The sequence below is a fragment of the Hemitrygon akajei genome, chromosome 2, assembly GCF_048418815.1.
Source record: "Hemitrygon akajei chromosome 2, sHemAka1.3, whole genome shotgun sequence".
In the NCBI taxonomy this organism is placed as follows: domain Eukaryota; kingdom Metazoa; phylum Chordata; class Chondrichthyes; order Myliobatiformes; family Dasyatidae; genus Hemitrygon; species Hemitrygon akajei.
In genome coordinates, this window is record NC_133125.1 from 94,274,204 (window position 1) to 94,300,016 (window position 25,813).

The 25,813-nt window shown below is 37.4% G+C and overlaps 1 protein-coding gene across 1 annotated transcript in view; it reads right to left on the minus strand.

The window, feature by feature from the left end:
* LOC140714547 (low-density lipoprotein receptor-related protein 1-like) overlaps positions 1-24,600 on the minus strand; it is a 1,940,354-nt gene extending 1,915,754 nt beyond the window's left edge. Inside the window, exon 1 of the mRNA XM_073025830.1 lies at positions 24,416-24,600. Coding sequence (XP_072881931.1) covers positions 24,416-24,497 — 82 coding nt within the window. The 5' untranslated portion in view covers positions 24,498-24,600. The remainder of the gene's footprint in view (positions 1-24,415) is intronic.
* Positions 24,601-25,813: the final 1,213 nt, after the last annotated feature.

Below are 25,813 nucleotides of genomic sequence, written 5' to 3' on the forward strand. Positions count from 1 at the left end.
GTCCTCGGGTCACAACTACAAGCTATAATATAGGCTGTGACAAAATCTTCAATAGGTGCACAGTGGAGAGTATCCTGTTTGGTTTCATCACAGCCTGGTATGGAAACACTCAGGCTCAAGATTGGAAAAGTCGAAACAAAAGTGGTGGATATAGCCCAGTCCATAACAGACAAAGCCCTCCCCATTATCTACAAGAAAGTATGCTGCAGGAAAGGTTACAGAGGAGATTTACCAGGTTTAGAGAGTATGGATTATGATCAGAGATTAAGGGAGCTAGGGCTTTACTCTTTGGAAGATGAGGGGTTATATGGGAGGCAGGGTTTGAGGGTCGGTACAACATTGTGGGCCAAAGGGCCTGTAATGTGCTGTACTATTCTATGTTCTAAAGCAGCATCCAACATCAAGTGCCCCCAGCTTCGAGGCCATGCTCTCTTCTTACTGCTGTCATCAAGAGATACAAGGGCCTAAAGTCCCACACCACCAAGTTCAGGAACAGTTATTACCCTCCAACCACCAGGCTCCTGAACAAGAGTGGATAACTTCACTCAACTCATCTCTGAACTTATTCCACAACATATGGCCTCACTTCCAAGGACTCTACAAGTCATGTTTTCAGTATTGTTTATTTCTTTCTTTTTACACAGTTTGTCTTCTTTTGCACATTGGTTCTTTTTCAACCTTCTTTGTGTCTGTAGTTATTCATTAATTCTATTTTTCTTTGTTTTGTTGTGAATGCCCACAAGAAAATGAATGTCAAGGTAGTATATGGCAACAGATACATATTTTAATAATAAATATATCAAATTACTTGAGATGGCATGGTAGTGTAGTGGTTAGCACAACACCTTACAGTACAGGCGACATGGGTTCAATTCCCACTGCTGTCTCTAAGGAGTTTATAAGTTCTCTGAGAGATCACGTGGGTTTCGTCTGTATGCTCCGGTTTCTTCCCACAGTCCAAAGATTTACCAGTTGGTAAGTCAATTGGTCATTGTAAATCATCCCTCGATTAGACTAGGGTTAAATTGGGAGCTTGCTGGGTGGTGTGGCTTGAAAGACTAGAAGTGTCTGTTCCATGCTGTGTCTCAGTAAATCAATTTTGATGTCGAAGTCTCATAGATGATGCTTTTTCTACTTTATTTGTCTTTAAGAAGCAAAGACAATTTACTTCCATTTCATCTTTGTAGATTAATGAAACCGTCATGAGAAACCAACTAGATGGAGTAGGTACAAACATGAGGAAATCTGCAGATGCTGGAAATTCAAACAACACACACAAAATGCTGGTGGAACACAGCAGGCCAGGCAGCATCTATAGGGAGAAGCACCGTCAACGTTTCCGGCCGAGACCCTTCATCAGGACAGACCTGACAAAGGGTCTCGGCCCGTAATGTCGACGGTGCTTCTCCCTATAGATGCTGCCTGGCCTGCTGTGTTCCACCAGCATTTTGTGTGTGTTAGATGGAATAGGTAGTGGGAGATGGAGAAGAGAGGAGACACTTTCTCCTTTAGAGGATGGCTGGCGTTACTCATCAGGGAAAATGTCATGATAGTGCTCAATCAGGACAGACTAAAGAACTCTTCTAGTGAGGCACTATGGGTGGAATTGAGAAATAAGGAAGTTATGACCACATTAATTGGTCTATATTACAGACCACCCAGTGAAGGATGTAGCAGAACAAATTTGCAGACTGTTACAAGAAACATAAGGTTGTCAGGAGGTGATTTTAACTTTCCACATATTGACTGGGAATCTCATACTGTAAAGGGACTAGATGGTATAGAGTTTGTCAATATGTTCAGAAAAGTTTCCTTAATCAGAATGTAAAAGTCCCAACAAGAGAGTGTGCAATACTTGATCACCTATTAGGGAATGAGAAGAGGAAAGTAACAGAAATTTGTGTAGGAGAATACTTCGCATATAGTGATCATAATGATATAGTGATCATAATTGGTTTCAAAATAAATATACAAAAAGATAGATCTCATCCACAGGTTGAGATTCTAAATAGGAGAAAGGCTAATTTTTATGGTATCAGAAAAGATCTGGCAAATGTGAATTGGGATAGGGTGTTTTCTGGCAAAGGTGTACTTGGTAAGTGGGGCTTTCAAAAGTGAAATTTTGAGAGTACAAAGCTTGTATGTGCCTGTCAGAATAAAAGGTAAAGATAACTGGTATAGGGAACCTTGGTTTTCAAGAGATATCGAGACCCTGGTTAAGAAAAGAAAGGAGGTGCATGGCAAGTAAGAGCAAATGGGTATTTATGGAGTATAAGAAATACAAGTGAACACTTAAGAAAGAAATTAAGAGAGCTAAAAGAAGGCATGAGATTGAAATGCCTTCAGACAAGGTGAATGAGAATCCTAGGGGATTCTATGGATACGTTAAGAGCAGATGGATTGCAAAGGACAAAATTGGCCCTCTGGAAGTTCAGAATGGTGATCCATGTGTGGAGCCAAAACAAAAGGGGAGAATCTTAAATGATTTTTTTTTGCATCTGAATTTACTCGGGAGATGGACACAGAGTCTATAGAAGTGAGGCAAAGCGGCATAAAATTCATAGACCCTATACAGATTACAAAAGAGGAGGTGTTTGCTATCCGAGGCAAATGAAGGTGGATATATCCCCAGGACCTGACAATTTGTTCCCCTGGACTCTGCAGGAGGAAAGTAAAGAAATTTCCGAGGCCCTAGCAGAGATATCTGAGTCATCTTTAGTGACAGGTGAGGTACCAGAGGATAGCTAATGTTGTTCAACTGTTCAAGAAAGGCTCCAAAAGAAAACCAGAAGATTATAAGATGATGAGCCTGACATCAGTAGTGGGAAACTTATTGGAAAGTATTTAGAGGGACCAGATATATAAGTATTTGGAAAGACATGGAGGTCATGTCAAACCAACTTTATAAAGTTTTTGACAAAGGTACCAGAAAAGCTGATAAAGCCAAGGCAGTGGGTATTGTTTAAATGGACTTTAGTAAGCCATTTTGTAAGGTCCTGCATGAGAGGTTGGCCAGGAATGTTCAGTCAATCAGCATTCAAGATGAAGTAGTAAATTGGATGGGACATTAGCTTTGTGGGAGAAGCCAGAGAGTGGTAGTAGATGGTTGCCTCTCTGATTGAGGCCAATGATTAGTGGAGTGCAGCAGATATCAGTGCTGGGTCCATTGCTGTTCGTCATCTATATTAGCAATCTGGATAATAATGTGGTTAACTGGATTAGAAAATTTGTGGATGACACTAAGATTGGGGTATAGTGGACAGAGATGAAGGCTATCAGAGTTTTCAGTGGGAGATGGACCAGCAGGATAAATGTGCTGAAAAATGGCTGATGGGATTTAATGCAGACTAGTGTCAGGTGTTGCACTTCAATAGGACCAACCAGGGTAGGTCTTGCACAGTGAACGGTCGGAATGTGTGGGGCACAAAAGGCTCTGGGAATCATGATTCATAATTCATTGAAAGTGGAGTCACAAGTTGATAGGGTCAAAAAGAAAGCTTTTGACTGATTGGCCTTCATAAATTACTGTATTGAGTACAGGAGATGGGATGTTATTGTGAAGTTGTACAAGGCTTTGGTGAGGCCTAATTTGGAGCATTGTGGACTGTGTTGGTCACCTACCTATAGAAAAGATGTAAATAAGGTTGAAAGAGAACATTTACAAGGATGTTGCTGGGTCTGGAGGACCCGAGTTATAAGGAAAGATTGAATAGGTTAGGACTTTATTACTTGGAACATAGAAGATTGAGAAGAGATTTGATAGAAATATACAGAATTAAAAGGAGTGTTGATATGGTAACTGTGAGCAGGCTTTTTGCCACTGAGGTTTTGTGGAACTGCAACCTGAGGTCATGTGTCTGGGTTAAAGATGAAAAGTTTAAGGAGAACATGAGGGGAAACTTCTTCACTCAGAAGATCATGAGAGTGTGGAAGGAGTTGCCAGCATGAGTGGTGCATTTAAGCTCAACTTCAATGTTTAAGAGAAACTTGGATAGGTACATGGGTGGTAGGGGTATGGAGGACTACAGTCCTGGTGTAGATCAATGAGAGTAAGCAGGTTAAGTGGTTTGGTATCAGCCGAGGGGCCTGTTTCTGTGCTGTACTTTTCTGTGACTCTATGACCTTGCACAATAGTTCATTCCTTCCACCCCTTGGGCAGGTTCTCTGTGTCCTTTCATTTCATATCATTGAAGGTCTCAGTACCATTTGGAGTACTTTGAGCTGTCCTGAGCCAAAAATTCATAGAAATCAGTCAGGATTTCCTATGTTTCCAAGGAGACTTTGAATACATCATTGAATCTACTCTTTTGCCTGCCTAGTAATCTTTCCCTTGAACAAAGCTCAGAATTGATTGTATGTGTTGGAAGAACAGTATTCAGCACATGAACACTATAGCCTGCTCAGTATAGCTGAGCATAAGCAGAGCTTCAATACTGGAAGGGTGGACGGGAGGTGATTTTAACAGTTTTCTTGTAGCCTCTGCTGTAGTCCATTGAATTGAGCTGAAAAGGGAAATATTAAAATTGCTTTGTAGCTTAATCGGGATTGTCAACACAGTAGGCTTCACCAAATATTTATACATTTACATATCTCATCTACACCTCTGAATAAAAATCATTGGAAAAACCACCAGTCAAATGATCCTTTCTTTGTATTAGAATGCTGAAGTTAATTGCACCATTTCAGTATTCCCTCAACTGAGATTAACTAATTTAGAATAGAACATGCTTCAAAGCGCCTGGTTTGTGTGGCCCAGGAGCATATTTACTAAATGAACAATCTTTTTGTAGCTTTCAAAAAAAAAAGCAAGCAGCTTCATTGAAAGACCACAGGAACAGTTGCATCAATTATTTGACAAACAAGATTGTGCAGATTAATAAATTATTGAAAAGTTACATGGGATAGTATATTAAAACAAATATTAAAAAGGAGAAAATAAATGAATAGTTTTAAAAGATGCAATGTTAAAAAAAAGACTTACTGGGGAAGTGTGATTTCAGCCTGCTTTAAATGTTTTTACCATTTTTTTAAATGTAGTCGCATGAGGTTTTCAGATTTTAAGTGCTATTGATGTAAAGGCATTTGGTAATGGAAGTGCTAATGGTGCTTGTGCTGTTCAATTTGTATCTTTGTGACATGTCATAATTATACATTATTCAACAAGCAGCAGCCAGGCTTTACGGACGGTATATTAATACCTCACACACGATGCAGGTCAAGTGTGCGGTTATTAATCAGGGGTCATGACACGGTAAGGATGGATTCCACAAATTGTCTGATACATTTATTCTATACATTTTCAGTAATAATGAAATCTTTTGATTTAAAAGGCCATTTTCACCTTTCCTGAGTCTGTAGTATTTCAACATCCCATAGCACTAAAGCGGCTCACTTGGCCCATTATGACTTGTCTACTCTCCAGTTTAGCTCCATATCTCAGACATTTTCCCATAACTTTGCAAATTATTCCTCCAGTCATTCTCAATTCGCTTTTTAAACGTCCATTAGAACATGTTTCCACAGACCTTTCAGGTAGTTTGTCCCAGATCTTAACAAGCTAGTGAGCATTAAAAGTACTAATTACTGTCCGATTTTCATTTCCACTTTTCTTAAATCTGTCTCCTTAAGCTACTAATCTAGTTAAAAGAGAAAAAGAGACTCTGCCTGCTTGCAGCAAAACCCCTCACACTTTTCCGCATTCTAAAAATTCCTAGATTTTATTCAACAAAGGTAATCATTACTCCTCCAGTTTTACATAAAATGTCATGCTGGTAAATATCCACTATATCTCTTTCAAAACCTTGATTCTGCCTCTGTGCCTAAGTTGTCACAGAGTTGCTGACTTTGTGCAGCACAGCTATCAGAGAATTAAACTTGAATTTGTCCTGTCAACTTCTGCCACCATTCAATTATATTGAATATAATATTATATATTCAATTATATTGGCCATAAAAATAAAAGCTAAATAAATAATTTTCAAGATTACAGTTCATTCTACTCTTCATTGTCTTTACAGAATGCCATTCTTAGTTAAAGTGCATTTCTGTGTGCATCTGCTGAATTAATATTTCAATAATTTCATTTATTAAAGAATAATGCATAAATGATTTGAGCTTATAGCATTTCACTTAAAGTTTGGGACTCCTTGTTCCATTGATTTAAAAGAACATTTCAGTTATAAACACAAGAAATTCTGCAGATGCTGGAAATCCAAAGCAACACACACAAAATGCAGGAGGAGCTTAGCAGGTCAGGCAGAACCTATAGGAATAAATAAACAGTCAAAGTTTTGGGCCAAGACCATTCTTCAGGACTGGAAAGGATGGGGGAAGATCACAGAATAAAAAGGTGGGAGTATGGGTAGATGATAACTAAAATGTAATAGGTGAAGCCAGGTGTGAGGGTGGAGGTAAAGGGCTGTAGATGAAGAAATTTGATAGGAGAAAAGAGTAGGCCATAATGTAAAAGGAGAGAGGAGGGCCACCAGGGAGAGGTAATTGGAAGGTGAGAAGAAGTAAGAGGCCATAGTGGGGAATAGAAGAAGAGGGGAGGAGGAGAGACAATGTAAATGCATGAGCTAGAGATGCTCTTCTCAGAGCAAAGAAGGTTAAGTGGAGATATGATGGTTGTGCAAAATCATCAGTTCCACGATGTGTTCAACTTGCGCAACATATTCTGCTTTGATGGACATTTTCCTTGACTGTGAATAGCGTCAGGTTATTTGGTAGGGGGAACAACCACAATTAAGGCTAATTTTGTTCTCCCCTAACATCGGTTCATTTATTTCCGGGAGTGTGAGTCAATGTCTATTGTGTGTGAGTATGAATGAGAAGGACAAGTGGGAAAGAGGATAAAAGATGGAGAGAGCAGGTGAAAGTGCAACCAAAAGGGGGAGGAAGAGAATAAGAGGGAAAACATTGCTGAGTAATGCAAACAATATCTATGATATTAGTAAAGAGCTTGTTGTACTATAAGATACTTCAATTGCTAACATCTACTGTATAGTTGCAATATTTTGCTTGGATTTTTATTCCTAACTCCCACTTGCTAAATATTAAAGATAAATGCCAGCTTGAACTTGCTCTTCATCTACACTATCATTTTCATATCGGCAAATGTTGCATAATGATGTAGGAGCGGCAGTGAAAGCACCGAGCCCCGAGTGTTAATTTTATTCTATGTTGAAGTATGCCATACTTCGCCCAAGACATTTCCCAACCCTCAGATTCTCTGTGAAGTTTGAATGCAACAAAACTTTCTCAGAGCTGCATTTCTCAATAAGCTTGTTGCTTGTCTTAGAAAGGATGTGAAAGGGTTTAAAGGAGGTTCACGAAAGTGAGTCCAGGATTGAATGAATTGTCATGTGAAAAGCATCAGATGGCTCTGGGCCTGTATTCACTAGAATTCAGAAGAATGAGGGGTGATCTAATTTAAACCTGTCGAATGGTGAAAGGCCTTGATAGAGTGGATGTGGAGAGGATGTTTCCTGTGGAGGGAAAGTCTAAGACCAGAGGACACCGCCTCAGAATAGAGGGGTGTCCTTTAAAATCAGAGATTGGGAAGAATTTCTTTAGCCAGAGGGTAGTGAATCTGTGGAATTCTTTTCCTCAAGCAGCTGTGGAGGCCAAACCTTTGTGTATACTTAAAGCAGATGGTGGTAGATTCTTGATGGTCAGGCTATGAAGGGATACAGGGAGAAGGCAGGAGACTGGGGCTGAGAGGAAAATTGGATCAGCCACGATAAAATGGCAGAGCTAACTTGATGGGCCAAATGGACTAATTCTGCTCTGATATCTTATGGTCTTATATCACGTTTGTAATCAAGCCATAATTACTCATTCTAGGTATGTTTTAAAATCTCTTCCAGTAAATCAACACTTGAACTATCATGTATCAATACAAGTCTCTTTGTAAAATAATTACTATTTTTGCCATTACCAGAAATAAAGTCTGGGACTATGCATAAATAATACAGATTGAAGCAATTTTCAGTTAGTCTGATAGAACAGCATATGTTATTTAAAATTTAATGCAGTGAATTGTACGGTTACCCATATTGTTCAGAACAATGAGAGGAGCATTAAATATATTTCAATGTGATCAGAAATGTGATGATAATTTGTGCTTCAAGGATGTATGTAGCAAAACTGTTGACTGGTTACTTGGAATAACTACCACAAAATTTAGTTGTTTTATCAAAGCCATAACAACTAGTGACATACATAGTGACATACATTCAAGATAACTGGACAATTTGAGACTGATAGTGAAAACAGATTGGTTCCTTTATTCAATAAAGGAACTCCTAATGCAGTTTCACCCTATAAAGTCCACTTAGAGAAATATAATTCTGTTGCTATTGTATCTATTAAAGATCACAGAACTTGTATGAATCATATGCATATCTTTGCAAAAAATAAAATGGAATTGGTAGTAATGGTGGAACTTTGCTATGAAGAATCACAGACTAAATACTATGAAAAGTAACAAAAAATGTTAAGTAGAGGAAACGGTTTTTAGGAGCAGGAACATGAGAATGTAGGTGAGGTAGATTTTACTGTGTTTGTTAGTGGAGAAGGAAATTGGGTTTAGTGCCTTTGATAGGAACTCAGAATTAAGTACTTCAGAAGAAAGTTATGTTGCTTCAACCAACCTCACACATTTGCCAAGAGCTGACTGCCCCTTGCCAGTAAGGATTTCCAGCTGTGGAAATAATTTCAATAGGGCTGTGTATGCTAACAAAAATAAGGCTTGGTTTGGTATTGTTGGCCATAGAAATGCTTGTTTTTTTAAGGAGTAACTAACCACTCGCACCAGCCGCTAGTAAAGCTTTTGATTTTCCATCTATTACCGTGCGATTTTCTCCAATGACATATTTAAACCTACTTTATGCCCAAATACTTCACTCTATAAAATACTAATCACCTGCCAAAAAAAAAAAAAGCCAAATAAGATATGTAATGAATACTTTGTAAAGTCTGGACTTGTATTTTTTTAAACCATTATACAAAGTTGGAAAGAAAACTTGCTGGACATTGATCCAGACTGATGTCTTGTTCTGTGATGGGAGCTGAATCATCCAAGTTCCCATTAATAAAATATTGTTACAGATAAGCCATGATCACAACATATTCACTGGCAAAAGCAGGAAGACTGGTGAATTGACCTCATAGAGTTATATGTTGTATAGTTCAATTGCAGTATGCATGTTATCAAAGCTTTAAAAATACAGTTGCAAAAGCATAAGCAGTTTGCAGTTAATTGCTGAAGGAAGCTGCTGTGCATAATAGTGAGGTTTGATTCTACTTCACCTCTCAAAAGTCCGACCATATTTCCCCATTGTGAGAGGTGGAAACGTCTAAGCATGGCTAACAGCGTTCTGGTGAAACCGTTTTGGCCAATCCCCGGAAGAGTGGATACAATGGATTACTGAAGCATTGATGAACTCCAACTAGACCATCAACATTGTGGGAACAGGCTCATAATTGAGTACAATTATACAAAGGGAAATGGAGGGACATTGGCCACACCTTGTGGAAGTCAACCAACAACATCACCAGGTGGGCAATGAGATGGAATCCCTAAGGGAATAGGAAAAAAGGACACCCAAAGGACACATGGAGGGAAAATTAAATGATGGGCAAGGCTGAAGTTAGATGAGGGGTACATTCCTGGTCCACCCTTGAGAAACTGGCCCAGAACAGAGGATGATGGAGATCGGTGGTCATCGATGGCCTATGCTCCACCAGGAGCTATGGACCCAAGAAGAAGAAGAACATGATTACACTTCACATTAGGCCATGTTTTTTCACTGTTTTCTATTTTTATTAAGGGTCATATTTTGTATTGTATAAAATAAGCTCTAAACTGAAACAGTAATTTTGTGTCTCTTTCCATGAATGGTTCCTGACCTGTAAAGTGTTCCTAGCACATTTCCAGCATCTGCATATTGCTTTGTGTTGCTCTATCTCAATACACTAAGCAATGATTTGGTCTATATGAGCAGGATGCAAGACAAGTGTTTCACTTTGACACTAATAAACCATTTCCAATTCCAATTCAATTTTGCAGTTTTTCGTTTGTGATCAAACATGTTACTGTATTTGGAATACATTAAATTATTTATGCCATTTCTCTCTGCATTGGGTATGCTCTACAACAACAGTGCTTGTGTGTACAATGTGTATCCCGTATGATTGTTAACTTCAGGAGGAGGAAATCAGAGGTCCATGAGCTAGTCCTCAAAGGAGGATCAGAGGTGGAGAGGGTTAGCAGCATAAATTTCTTGGTATTATTATTTCGAAGGAACTGTCCTGAGTCTAGCACTTAAGTGCAATTACAAAGGAAGTATGGCAGTGCCTCAACTTCCATAGGGGTTAGCTAAGATTTGGCATGACATCTAAAACTTTGACAAACTTGGATAGATATTGACTGGCTGCATCACAGCCTGGTATGGAACACCAGTGCTCTTGAATGGAAAATCCTACAAAAGGTAATGGATACAGCCCAGCCCATCATGGCTCCCTGCCATTGAGCAAATCAATATGAAATGTGGTTGAAGGAAAACATTAACCATCATCAAGGGGCCTCACCACCCAAGACATACTCATTTCCCACTGATGCCAGCAGGCTGAAGCTACAGGAGTCTCAGGTCCAGGAACTTGAACCTCAACCACCAGGCTCTTCAACCAACTCCACTCAGCTGCACATGTCCCATCATTGACATGTTTGTACAACCTATGGACTCATTTTAAAATATAATTATTTAATTCTTTTTGCACAATTTTTTGGCTTTTGCACATCGGCTGAACGCCCAAGGTGGTGTGGTCTTTCATTGATTCAATTATGGCTATTATTCTACTTGCCACAAGAAAATGAAGCTCAGGGTTGTATATGCTGACATATATGTGTACTTTGGTAATAAATTTACTTTGAACTTTGAACCTTGAAAGTCATATTTTCATATATATGCACTGGAATGCAATAAAAGCTGTGCTCAAAAACTGCTCTAAATTGGAAGAATTATTATGCTTCAATACAGGAGATCTTTATAGGCAAATAACAGAAAATCATTTTCACGGTTTGATATGATATGAAATGGCATTGCAAATGTTGATAAAATATTGGTATAAGAATTTAAAAGATTTAAAAAGATGTACAAGATAATAAGAGTAATTTTATTACAAGTGGACTGAGGGATTGATTATTTTCACTTTCTACCAAACGAATGGATGTGATTTGATTCTCTGTAGAAAATAATACGTCTGTCTGAGATATCAGTATTATTGATCCAACATAGAATCAATGTCACTCATCTGAACCCTCATCTCAACACACCAGAATTCCATTATTTGCCTTAGTGCTGCATCCTGCTCTGAACCAGCATTTGACTTCCAGCTCACTCCCAAGATCTGTAAGATAATGCACAGAAGTCAGAAAAAACTTGATACCTCTAATGCAGTCATGCAACTCACTATTTTATGCTTTCCGTCTTTGCTACTGACACCAATATCTCGAAACACCCTTTACTTCCTTCTTGATTAACACACCCATCTCACTAAGATCTACTTTCTTGAATCTTGGTGGCTTGTTCTCTCTAATGATTTACTAAAAAATGTGTTGATTGATTACTGTAAAAATAAGGCAAGCATCCATTTCATCTTTTTTGACATAAACCACAAACTTTGAGAACTTTCTCCATCTCTCTTGACGTAGTCATTAAACTTTTCAGAAAGTCCATAAGTTAATGTTAACCATGCTATAAAATGGGATTGATATACTAGAAAATATGTTAGTCTGTTACTTTACTACACAGAAGATGTTTCAGTAGATAAATTTCCAAAGTTGTTCTACTCTTTCAATCACCTATTTTTGCATTAAAAAGTGAGGAGCAGTCATTTTTATTCATTTGCATTGCTGGCAGCATTTTCTGTCCAGTTTTCATTGCCCATTAAGGGGCAATAGATTTTCTCTTTTCAAATCACTGACAGTCATTTGGTAAAATGTTCCCACTTATTCTGTATTTTTATAATAGCCGATCTATAATTTATTAATCTCCTTGTTATAGTTACCGATCTCTTCTGGTATGCTTCTGTTGCAAGTTTGAGCATTTGCCTGAGTCCATACTTGGGCCATCTGTAAAATCCTAGTCATTGAGTTTTACATGGAGCTCAACTTATCCATGCTGAGTTCAAAGTAAATTTATCACCAAAGTGCATATATATCACCATATATTATCCGAAGGTTAATTCTCTTGTGGGCATTCACACTAAATACTTAGGAGCAAAATAGAATCAATGAAAAACCACACATTGACAGAGAGGCAAACTGCAATATGAAATACAGAAAAAAAATATGCATTAAATATTGAGAACACAAGTTATAGAGTCCTTAAAAGGGGAGTCCATAAGTTGTGGAAACAGTTCAGTGCTGGAGTGAGTGAAGTTATCCCCTTTGGTCCAGTAACATGATTTATTAAAAAATGTGTTGATTGATTACTGTAAAAATAAGGCAAGCATCCATTTCATCTTTTTTGACATAAACCACAAACTTTGAGAACTTTCTCCATCTCTCTTGACGTACATTTGGCACATAGAGCCAAATAATATCCATTTATTACCCCTGCCCAGAATTGCCACCTGAAGTCAATCCATCTCTATATGTAACTAAACCAACTGTAGATGCACTGCTTCCTAGCTGTCCACAGTATGGACTTCAGTGGCATTGTGCTGTGCCAATGAATCATCTTGGGCAATGAGGGTCAGAGGGCTCAAGCCCATATTGCCTTGAAAAGCGACAAAGCTAGTGGTAGGTGATTTGCCATCTGTGAAAGTTTCCTTTCTTAGTTGTCAGAGACATAAAACAATTAGAATTGAAGTAAATAATAAAATTATCATAAATTAGAATAGATAAACAATTAAAAACATTAAACTGAAACAAATTAGCAAATTGGTCTCTGCCCAACATTCTGTGCCGTAATTAGTGAGATTTTGGGTCTTCTGACTGGGTTAGCCTCAGTGGATGTTCTATCTGGCAATTTCCCAGCATTGTTCTGGTGAATTCCAACAAGACTGGTCTTTGCTACTGAACTCAGAGTCAAAATAATGAACAAACTGGAAAACTCTGCCCTCCAAATCCATCAGCATTTCAAAAATGTAAATGGTAGCTTGGGAGTTAATTTAGTTTCAGTTGCTATATGCAGGTTGATCTGATCGGCAAAAGTAATCAGAATACAGTGGTATGTATCCATCAAAATGCTTTGCTATTCATTCTTGGCAATTGAGTTAGCTGGTGGTGATTTATTTATTTTGTCATCTATTGTCAAGAAAGTATTTTTTTTTTGTTTTCCCTACATTGTAATGCAACTTTAAACTGATGCATTTATTTTAGTTTCTCACTCTGCTGTCCCTCTTCCAATACCATGCTCCAAGGTCAAATGTCATCGAGTCATGTTGAATTTCCACCCACACGTTAATACTCATCCTACTCTCTATTCACCTCAGTTATTTTGGCCTCAGTAACCATTTTCTGTCAAGATTGATCTATAATACGTTCCTTTTATTCTCCACAACTCCACTCTTTCCAAGACAGCCAGATTTAAACATGAAATTTAAACATGTTTAGGACTCTCTTAGTCATAAATAATCAGATCACCTTCTCTCGATCAACCTAGCCTGCACAAACACAGACCTCCAGAAAATATAATCCATCTTCACAAACGCTGATGTATAGTATATTACAGGACAGAATCATTTTTCAAAAACAAAGAAACTAATAAAAGAAGAAAATAAATCTCACAATACATAGTCAAATCTCTAATAAATATGCCACAGACAAGATTGTTAGATCCAGAAAGACATATTGTTTCTTCCACATAGAGTATAGATATTTAACTCAGCTTGAAAATAAAAAAATGCCTACACAAAATTTTCGAAAATCAGTTTAAGACACAATGTACGTAGGTGAACTTAGTTTTAAAGCTGTTACTGCAGAATGGTCAGAAGTGAATCACAATGCTCTTTGATGTGTTAATGGCATAGTAACAGACTGGCCAATTCCAACCTCACAGTAACAATTCTAGTCAAAAGAAACACTAAAACAACCTGAAGAACAGCAAAATCACATTAAATAACAGTAGCAAAGATTACCAGTGAGCAAAAATACAGCTACAACAACTGTATTGTTGTACCTATAAAAACCTATATCCTACACAAAGACTCCAAGGTGACAAATTAACACATTATTAAATTATTGAAGCAATTATTACCAATGTCTCTGCAGGGATGCTGGTATAATAATTTAATTATGATGGCATCCTTCATGACCTATGAAAGCCCCATGAAGTTAATTTCCACTCTTTTAAAAAATTCACTCTGAGCATCCCCAAATTTAATTGTCGCAGTAATGTCATCCAAGCTTCCTGATGCCAAGGTCCTAAGCTTTGAGATTCCTTCAACAACTTGGCTCCTCTTTGCACATGACCATAGCATGACAGGATATAGGAGAATAAAAAAAATAGGCATCCATTAGTCTCGTGACTAACGGGCGCAGGCCTGGGCAGGGTTGTATGGGAGACCAGCAGTTGCCCAAGCTTCAAGCCTTCCCCTCTCCACACCACCGATGTTGTCCAAGGAAGGGGCACTAGGACCCAAGCAGCTTGGAACTGGTGTTGTCGCAGAGCAATGTGTTGTTAAGTGCCTTGCTCGAGGACACAAACACGTTGCCTCAGCTGAGGCTCAAACCAGTGACCTTCAGATCACTAGACCGATGCCTTATCCACTAGGCCATGCACCAACACATAGGATACAGCCCATTGAATACACTACGCCATTCAATCATGCTTGATTATTTTGTTCAACCCATTATCCCACCCTATCTCCATAACCCTATAACTCCCTTTCCTATCAAACCTATCAACCTCTGTTATAGATACATACAATAACCTGGCTTCCACAACTTCCTTTAGCAATGAATTCCACTGAATCATCATCCTTTGGTTGAAGAAATTCCTCGTCATCTCAGTTTTCAAGGGTATCTATTTATTATGCTGATGTGCACTTAGATCCTAGAATCTCCGACTAATAGAAACACTCTCTCAATACACTTTCCATCAAAGCATTTCAGTGTCCAGTAGATTTCAATGACAGCCTCCCTCATCCTTTCGATTTCTATCGTGCCTCATACTTCAGGCCTATTATTTGAGGTATCATTCTTGAGAACCTCAGCTGGATCCTTTCCTGGGCAGCGTATCTTGCCTCAGCCTCGGGCACAAAATTACTTACAATATTCCAAATGTGATTTGACCACTAACTCATAATGCCTCGGCAGTGCATCCTTACTTGTTTTGGTCTAATCATTTCAAAATCAGAAGCAGAATCAGGTTTATAATCAACCTGATTGCTAACCGCAGTTTATTAATATCCTGACCTTAAGGGAGTCCTGAACTAAGTATCTGAAGTTCTTTTGCACATACTGTATGATTTTTAAATTTTCCCTCCATTTAGAAGATACTCTGCACCTTTATTGTTCCTCCCTGAGTTCATAACCCAAAACTTCCCTATGCTGTATTCCATCTGCTATTTCTTTGCCCACTCTCCCAATCTGTCCAAGACTTTCTGTAGATTCCCTGCCTCTGTTACACTACACTTCCTTCCAGGTGTCTTGGTATTGTCTGCAAATTTGGCCATAATGTCATCATTTCTTTCATCCATCTTATTAATATATAAAGTGAAAATCTGTGGTCCCTACTCTGAAAGTTTGGAATTCCTCTAGTTATTGGCAGCCATTCTGAAAAGGATCCTTTATCTCCACTGTCTGATTTCTGCCAATCAGCCAGTCTTCCATCCATGTTATTATATTATCTCTAACACTATTTTGCTTAGCAGCCTTTTGTGTGTGTGCACCTTGTTCAAAGCCAAGTAAACAATATCCACTGACTCTCCTTTATCTAAATAGTTTGTTCCCTCATCAAAGACTCTGAACAAATTTGTCAGGCAAGATCTTCCCTTTAAAATAATCATGCCAACATTCCCTTGCTTTGGTATGTACTTCAAAGTACCCCGTTCAGTCATAATTTGTAACCGACGTTAAAATCTTACTAACCACTGAGGTAAGGGTAACCATCCTGTAATTTCCAGTCCTTTGCTTCCCTTTCTTCTTATTCATGGCTGTTATATTTGTGATTTCTTCTTCTCCTCACTTATATAGTTTCTTTCAGTTGACTCTGTTGACAAGTTTCCCAATCCTGAAGCTTCCCACTAATCTTTGCATTCTTGCCTGCGTTCTCTTTTGCTTTCATGCTTTCCTAACTTCCCTTGTCAATCACAGTTGCCTTGTCCTCTGCTCGTTGTTCTTCTTCATCCTTGGGATGAAATTCAATTGTGTTTTCCAAATTATTCCCAGAACTTCCTGCCACTGCTGCTTCACTGTTTTCCCTGCTAGGGTCCCCTTGCAGTCAAGTCTGGCCAGCTCTCCCTCATGCCTCTAGAGTTACCTTCACTCAACTGTAATACCATTACACCAGATTGTAGCTTCTCTCTCTGTCTCTCTCTCTCTCTCTGAAACTGCAAGATTTTTTTAATATATTGTGGTCATTGCCTTCAAAGGGTTTCCTCACTTTAAACTTCTTGATCAAGTCTACCATAATAAACACCAATTACAGAATTGCCTGTTGTCTGTTGGGCTCTATCAAAAGCTGAACTAAAAGCCATCTTGTAGACATTTCTCAAGTTTGTTTCTTTTGTGATCCACTTGAAGAACACTTATTTCTGTGATCAGATGTTTGATTATCTGATCTAGTGCTTCTTTATGTGTTGAACAATTCTTGTGGGAAATGTGTTAGTAAGCTATATAAATGGCTTTATGTGTAATGGTGTGATCACTATCTTTAGCCATCATTGGAGAATGATTCCAAATGGTAGATTAACTGCAAAAAATGGGAAAGAAATATTCTCATTAATAACCACAATGCTTTGATAAAATCTGTAAATGTTAAAGTATATTTTTTCTTCTATTCAAAACTTAAAATAAGGTAATGCTTACCAAAATCTTTAATATGTTAGTTAAATTGTAAATACATCTATACTAAGAAGTTAAAACACTGGAGCAAAACGAATATTTTTGTTGTGGCTGGAATATTTTTAATATTTAAGTTCTGCACTGCAGGTAAGTATTTATAGTAATAGCAAAAAATTTAATTATGAGTAGTGCAGACTTCTCACATGAAACTTATAAAATGACTTATTGGTATTAGGATAAATATATGTTTTGATATTAATGCTAGGGAATAAACTGATTAAAATACATCCAGTAATGCAAAATATATTCAGTAAATAATCTATTTGGTAAAAGGAGGTGTATCCCACAATGAATCACCTGATATGAAGCATAAAATTCAGCATGAAAACAACAGGAGCTAAGGTTCATCAGCAAAATAATGAAGTAAGTGCTATAATATGTATTTTCTGAAAGTTGGTTACAAGCTGAGTGTCAATTGATGAAAGACGATATGGAATAATTGACCAAAATAATCCTTCAACTAATCCACTTCTGATTTCTGGCAAATACACACCACTCTCAGTTGTTCATTATGTGCCATGTTATATGACATGGGCAATCGTGTTCTTTCCATGACCATGGTTATTCCTGGCAAACTTTTACACAGTAGTGGTTTGCCATTGCCTTCTTCTGGGCAGTGTCTTTACAAGACAAGTGACTGCAGCCATCATAAATTCTCTTCAGAGATTGTCAGCCTGCTGTCAGTGGCTGCATGACCAGGACTTGTGATTATACACCAGGTGTTCTTCCAATCATCCACCACCTGCTTCCATAGCTTCATGTGACCCTGATCAGGGGCAAAGCTGGTGTTACCAGGGTGACCTGCAGACTAGTGGAGGAAAGGAGCACTTGACACCTCCTTTGGTAGAGATGTGACTGTACCCCACCACCCTACTCTACCAATTTCTAAGCCTCAATCATAGCATGACAAAAAAAGATTTTAAAAAATTCATGAACATACTATGTTTATACAGCCCTTGTCAACTGGTTTATAGGCCGTTCACATGTGGAAGTATGAACAAGCTGAAATTGAAAAGATGATTTCTAAGAAGGCCAATAAGCCCTGCAAGGTGGTATGTACCATTTTCCCCAGAAAAGTTCTTGCAGCAAGAGTTTATTTTAATTTAACCTTCTAACCTTCTGGAATAGAAAATTTACAGCATACATCACCCTGCCCTGCATTCTGAGCTATTTGTTGTCTTGCAACATGCCCTAAGATGAGGCAAATAAATAATCCTAAACATATATTCCTTAAACATAACATTCATCCAGATTGGTTCATGGGTCCAGATGATAGGGATTGAAAGTACTCACTGTCCATTTCCCTAGCAACACACAGAAAATGCTAAAGGAACTCAGCAAGTCAGACAGCATCTAAGGAAATGAATTAACAGTCAACATTTTGAGCTGACATTGTTCTTCAGGACTGGAAAGGAAGGAGGAAGATGTCAGAGTAAAAAGGTGGGTGGGGGGGAAGGAGGACGAGCTAGAAGGTGATAGGTGAACTAGGTGCATGGGAAAGGTAGAGGGCTGGAGAAGAAAGAATCTGATAGGAGAGGAGAGTGGACCATGAAAGGAGAAAGGGAAGATGGAATCAGGGGGAAGTGACAGGCAAGTTAGGAGAAGAAGTAAGAGGCCAGACTCACTGAGTTCCTCCTGCAAACTACTTATTGCTTCAGATTCATGGATCTCCAGTCCCTTGTGTCTCTACTGTATTGCGATTCCTCTTTTTACATACAGTAGGACCTCCCAAACCTGCAATCATTACCACTAAGAAGAGTGAGGGCAACAGATGAAGGAAAATACTGCCACATCCAGCTTTCCCTTCATGGAATGTGCAATTCCATCAGTACTGCCACCTCTAAGTCTTTGTGTTCCTCTGAAGAACTGTGTAGGTGTACATTTAGTGCTTGCAGCAACTCAAGAAGATAGCTCAGTACGTATTTACATCAACAATTAGGAACGGATATTAAATACTTGGCATGCTGAGTCATATCCCAAAAAATGGAATAAAAAATGGCTTAGTTGAAAGTTAAGGAAATCACTTCTGTAAGATTCTATAGAATGCAATCAAGTGTGACTAATCAGTTTTTAATTTTGACATGGATTATGGTCACTGCTGTTTATGTTAGACTGAAGAACACTATAGAATTCACAAAAAGGAAAGACATGAATTTATGTTATGCCTTTTTGTGACCTTAGGACATTTTAAACAAGTTTATAGTCAAGGAAGGACTTCCAAGAGGGAGTCTCATTTGTAATATATAAAAATTAATAACAATTTACACTTATACAGTCCATGTAATGTAAGGAAACATCCAATGGTATTTTGTAATGACAGTGACTATTAGTAAAGCAACTACCGGTATATAAAAATGTTACTCTAGAAGTATGTTTTGAAGAAGCTTTTATGGGATATAAACTGGATAAATCACTGACTTGTTAAAACCAGGTTAGTGTCACTGATTCAATCAGTGGCATTTACAAAATTTGCATTTTAATAACAAAATTCCAAATAGGTTAAGGAGTTATGTAATAGACTATATATTTAATCACTTTTTCTGAATATATCTTTGTAGTAGTGGGAATTATTTGAGAATTCAGGAGATATTGCAGAACTGAGAATATGTCAAAAACACACAAGCTGACAGTATACTTATTTAAGCAAAGAATTTTACTTTGCCTTCTCAGTTATTAGACTAAATCTACAAACCTGGATCACTAAGCACAGTTCAGAACAACAAGGAACTACAAAATAAGTAACCACGACCATCCAAAAGTTGATCTGGTGATTTTAATTCTCTCTGGAGGAAGTTTATAAGTAATCAGACAGGTGGAAGTCAATCCATCAGAGAAAAGGAAAATGACAGATGCTGTACCCAACTGCTTCTGACAGAGCAGAATAAAATCTCTTTGCTATGGGCACCAGCATCACCTCATTTCCTTTCAGAAACCACTGAAATCAGATGTATTATGATATAAAGATTACCAAGTGTGCTAAAAGCTAACAATTGCAGAAATAATTGTTGGATTTAGTTACTAATTACAAGTTAAGTAAGAAAGACTAAAGCTATGCAGCAATCATTGTCACCACCTGCCATGTAAGCATTCATCTGAGACCTGGCCAGCTATTATCTCCAATTTACCTTGACAAAGTACAAATGTTTTCTACTTTCTCCAAGTTCTGATTTTTTTTCTGATTTGTGTTTTTTTATCAAGTCTGCATTTACCACACTAGATGGCAGTTTATTCCAACAGGTTACAATCTCCATGGTGAATTTATATTGTAGAACCAATTGCCTGAGGCCAATAGTAAATTGTAATCTATCTCATTTAAACCGTTGTGCGGAGTCCACAGTAATGGAAAACAGGACGAAACAGCTTCCAGGCTAACTATGATTATTTCTATGGAGTAAACCTAAAATTTGGCAAAATGGGCTCACAATGAACCCAACCATCAAAGGGCTAAAACTTACTGTAAAGTGCCTGAAGCATCATGCAATAATGGTAACGCGCTACAAGTTCAGGTTTCCAGCTTGAACACGAAGGTTCCATACTCATTGGCTTATTTCTGTTGGCAATTGCTTCATGGAGGAATTCAAAGGGGTTGCAAGTTCCTGGCACTACACTTATACTGGGAAATCTGCTTATGAAACCTTTGGATTTTTATTGCAATGGAGAACAGTTATAATGAACAAGCAATAAACTTGTATTTATTTTCATTGATTTACTTAATTATTTATAAGAACTCAATAGTTTTATTTTATTAAAAACAATCATTACATTGATTGTAATAACATTTGAGTATGTTTGAATGCTTCTGACCGTGAAGACTATTGATGGGGTGTTTAATGATAAGATGGATTTAGCAAGTGGCTAAGCACAGCTTACTAACTTTTTATAAGATGTATCAAGGACAGAGAGTTTTTGGCTCACCCACATGTGACTATTGCATCACAGCACTGTGGAGGTATTTATTTTCAGATTGACACTCTCAGATTTTTGAACAGTAAATGCATGCAACCCAGGGATGAGAGCAGACAGTTATCATTGATAACAAGTTTCGGCCCAGTGCTTACCTTGCCAGGTTAGGATGGTCAACTTTGCCAGTTGGTCACTAGAAACAGTGTTTGTCCACTCTCCCATATGCAATCGTCACTTTAAACCTTTGTAAGCTTTCCTGGACAATGAACCCTCCCTCATATTATAATATTTGCAATAAAAAATTTTCTTAACTATATTAATTTAATAAATATAACATTAATGTAATAGCTTTTGCAGTGCATTTAGCTCACACAGTTTCATATGTGTATTTTTTTTCAGCTAGTCTATTTATCCTATAGAAGTTTTTAAAATAGTCTTTATTTTCCCGTCTTGGGAGTTCATACATGAAAGGATGTTGTCAATAATTTGCAAGTGTTGCACAATGTTATTGTTTACCCTGTACAGATCCCTTTATGAAACTCACTTATTTGATTTCCAATTTTCTGCTTGGAAGCAGGAAGATCTCTCTACTTCCAATCAAAAGGATGGAAGAGAAACTGCTACATCAATCAGTTTTCTCTTCTCTCTTGCACCTCCTGTTGGCTCTTTATGGAAGATATAGGAAACAATGTCTTATTCTCTGAGGAGTTCATTGGACATTTTATAGAATATTTAAAAATGACTTACAGTGAAACTCAAATGTGTCATTATAGAAGTGGTCTACATATGATTCTGAAAATGGTTCTTATAATTACTAATTTTCTATATACTTTAAGATCAGGCTTTAACTAATTACATCTAGGTAGTAATATAATTGAATATCTTAATTTGAATATATCCATAATATTCGCCTGTGAAATTTTATACCTATGCACATTTTAAATAAGATGCAGAACTGAGTAATTCAGTAACAATGAGGCATACTGCAAAGCTATCTCAGCACTACATTACAGCACAAGAAAAATGTCAGTGATCTAAAGGTGTACCAAAAATATAAGCACATTTTCCATTACTCCAATAGGCAAGAAAATCGTGCAGGATATGTAACGTGTAACTGATTTGATATCACCCACTTTACATGCTTGTTCAAAGTCAACACTGTGCATTTTTTAAAACCATATTATGAAGCTAAGTTCTTTCAACTGCCTTGCAGAATTTTGGGATTCTTGAAGAATCAGTATTCACTGAAAACTTTCTTAAGGCTTATCACAGTTTAACAGAAAGAATTACTCTAATACAATAAATCAATCTGATACCTTGCAAATTGCGTATTTATTTGAAAATAAAATTGTCTGCATAAAAAATGAATTTGTTGAAAATATGCTTGCATTGTAACTGTGAAGCACACTAGACCTTTCTTGGAAGCCACATTACTTAAAAAAAAAACGAATAGCTAGTTAAAGATTCTTAAATTATAACAAATCACACAACAGCATTTTCCTCACTTCAATGCGCTTCTCAACTGTTGACTCCAAAGACAGCCTTAGGGAAGATAGAACTACAGAAGTAAAGAATGTAAGCCTCAGTTTCAATAATCATCATTATTAATGACTGAATAATGAATTTGCCCTCAATTGAAGGTACAGATCTATGTTTCACAAACTCATAATTCTTTTTATGTTGGATATCTATTTCAACTTCAACATTTGAAAATGTCAACTGAAATACACACAAATATTATAAAATGTTATTCATAACTAAATTTTCTTTTATTTTAGTGAAATTATTCTTTCACATCATCCTTCACTTTGTTACTTAAAAAGTGTTAACATTTAGGAATTTGACTTCAGTACTTGCAATTCAAAGCATATAATCTTTCAAAATATCAGAAGCAGAATTGATGGAAGGGTTTTGCTAGGTAAAATAATTTTGGCATAATTTTCCTATCTTTAAATCAGGGGTTCCCAACCTGGGGACCATGACTCCTTGGTTAATGGTAGGGGTCCATGGCATAAAAAAAGGTTGGAAACCCCTGCTTTAAATGAATTTCCAATGTCTCACAGTAAATGCGGCATTTAATTTGATCCTAGTTTTGTAACCTTTGTTTAGAAATTTAATATAAAGTCCTGAGTTAAAGGTGATCAATGTTATACCCAGCCTTAGAAAGCATCAAAGGTTGGGTTTGAAAATAAGTACTATATGTGGATAAAATGTAGAAAATATATTAATCAAGTAAATAAACTGACACATTTCCAACTGATTTTCTTTTTCTCTCTATACTCCCTCTGGAGACAACAGCAGAAAGCTTTGGTATTTAACACAAATCACTTCTTTCAAAGCCAAACCAAAAATGACAGGAAGTTACAGCTAAGATTCTTTCCTTTTTTGTAAAATATTAATAGTTAAAAATGAACATAAGAAAATTCTGACAGCATAAATGCAGAAACTAATGTCCCATAAGTTTCAACACACAGAATGCTCTTTATTCAAACTGCAATTTATCTTGCATAACCAAATGCATATGTTAAGGGTAAAGCAATTACTTTTCAAAACTTGTAATTTATATGTTTCACAGTAAAAGTGAAGGCAATTGTTTTCTTTTTAGATAACACAAACTGAATAAGCTTGCTTCTTGATGGCTTCTTCTGAGTGCATAACATGAACCATATAGTTTGGAGTGATAGCGGAAATGGCAGGAAGCGTATGAATTCTTTTTTTTTCCGTTGTTGTGTAACAAGATTTGATGTATCTTAGCATGTTGTACCCAAAGGCAAGATGCGACGCAAAGTCACGGACTTAAACTTTTAAAAGCAGTCTGTGTTGTTCAGGAATTACTTAATGGATTTATTTATTGCAAACACTTGCAATGGCACATTTTTACAGAGCACATAGGGAGACAAAAATGCGATGACGTGGAAAACAATATAAGTTTGGCTGCTGATGCCTCCCCTCTCGGTACATGGCACAAATCATATAATCAAGGCAGCTCAGCAGCAGAGGCAACAGCAAGAATATTAATCCCCAACATAGTAAGATTAAGTATCAGGATGAATTTAGAGAAAATTACGCAAGGAAGTCAACAATCCTGTAGGGTGGGAAGATGGGCTCAGTGGTTTGGGGGTTGGCAGCAGCACAGATTTAAAGTCAAATGCACAAAACTTCTCCACAAAAGCAGTTCCTGCAGCTAAAGAATATCAGAACACTCTTTTCTTACCAGATGCTGCCTGCTTTTGAGCTAGAAATGCAATACTCATCTTTTCAGAAGATAGTCACTCAAGGGTTACTAGGAGCAGTAATTAAGCACAGTAACAGAAGCTCCTCTGAATGATAGAATACAGCGATGCTTCACACAGTCATAAATGATGTTTTGTGAAAATGTACAAGTTTTCTAGAGACTTCTATTGAATATCAATCCAGTAAATAAAGTATCCTTACCTTTATCAACTCGAACTGACACAGCCTTGGTGATAGGGAATAATCCTGATATTGTTACCAAAGCTAAAATAAACTCAGACATTGCGATAAATGAAGGCTGTGACTGCCTCGCTGCACACTCAGTAAGTCAGCAGAGAACCAGTGTTGAGCTGCGTAATCTAGAAATGTCAAAGGAAATTCTTCTGCTAAATGAGCCGATCTCCCTCCTCTGCTTTCAGCAGAATTTGTAGGTGTATGTGTGCAGTGTGTGTCTTGACTTTTCAATGCAGTGTACGTCTGGTCTTACATCACAAGAGGGCAGTGAGTGATGCTAGAGGATGGAATTTCACTGATTAATCATGGAATCTACCATACAACCACTCTGTAGCGGCACCATTCACATTCACTGCCCGGTGTGAGACGTTCAGCAAACAAGGAATGCATAGTTACACAGTAAGGACAATATAGATCACTATTTCCTTTATTATTGTTGGCTTTTTTCACAAAGAAGTGCTGCATTGCATACTGTGCATTTAATGTGTTCCCAAAATAAATACTGTATTGCCTGCAATTCATGTTGCGCTAAATAACTGGCCTGTACGGTGGCAGAACTTGGTCTTTGTCTCGGGTGAACATTATTTTTCTTCACAATCATTCTCTAGAGAATCCCTAATCAAGCCAGTTGTTCCTTATTAAAATGGATCTCAATTACCATACCCAGCAGCATTCTGCATTTTCCTTTGCATAGCCTTCTGCTCTGCTCTTCACGCTGTAAATTTATAGTGTTGCTGTAAATAACATTCAGAAGATCTTGTTTTTTTTTAAAAAAAGTACAGAACAACTGGGATAAATATTTTATTGATAACATCTGATTTCTGTACAATACATTTATATTCATTGAAATAAACTGGCTAGTCATTTAAAAAAGATCTTTTTCATACATACTCCTTGAAAGGCAAATGAACTTTGAAAATAACCACACTTCCTTTAACAGCAAAATACAGCCGAATACTTGCCCACCCCTCTCCATACCTTCTTGAGAGCTATTCAGCATTTTATTTCTCACACCATCCAGTTCTATCCAGGACAATGAATAAATAGATTACAGCTTCAGATGTGCACGCTTCCCAGTGAATAAAAGGTGTCAGTTTTGCACAATGGAGGGACACTCCACCCAGTGGTACAGTACTGAACTAACCAAATGCACACATCAAGCAAACGCACAGTTAACATTTTCACCTAGTGTGAAACTCTAGGTGTTGCTAGGAAGAAGCAACTAGAATAGTCTTGCTTACATTGCTCCTCACATCAGGACAGCAGTGCTCGATCATAAATATATAAAATTTAAACTATGTGAGTCCGATACCATTATATAGAGAAGTATTTGAGAAACATTTGAAAGATGTACTATGTCGCAAT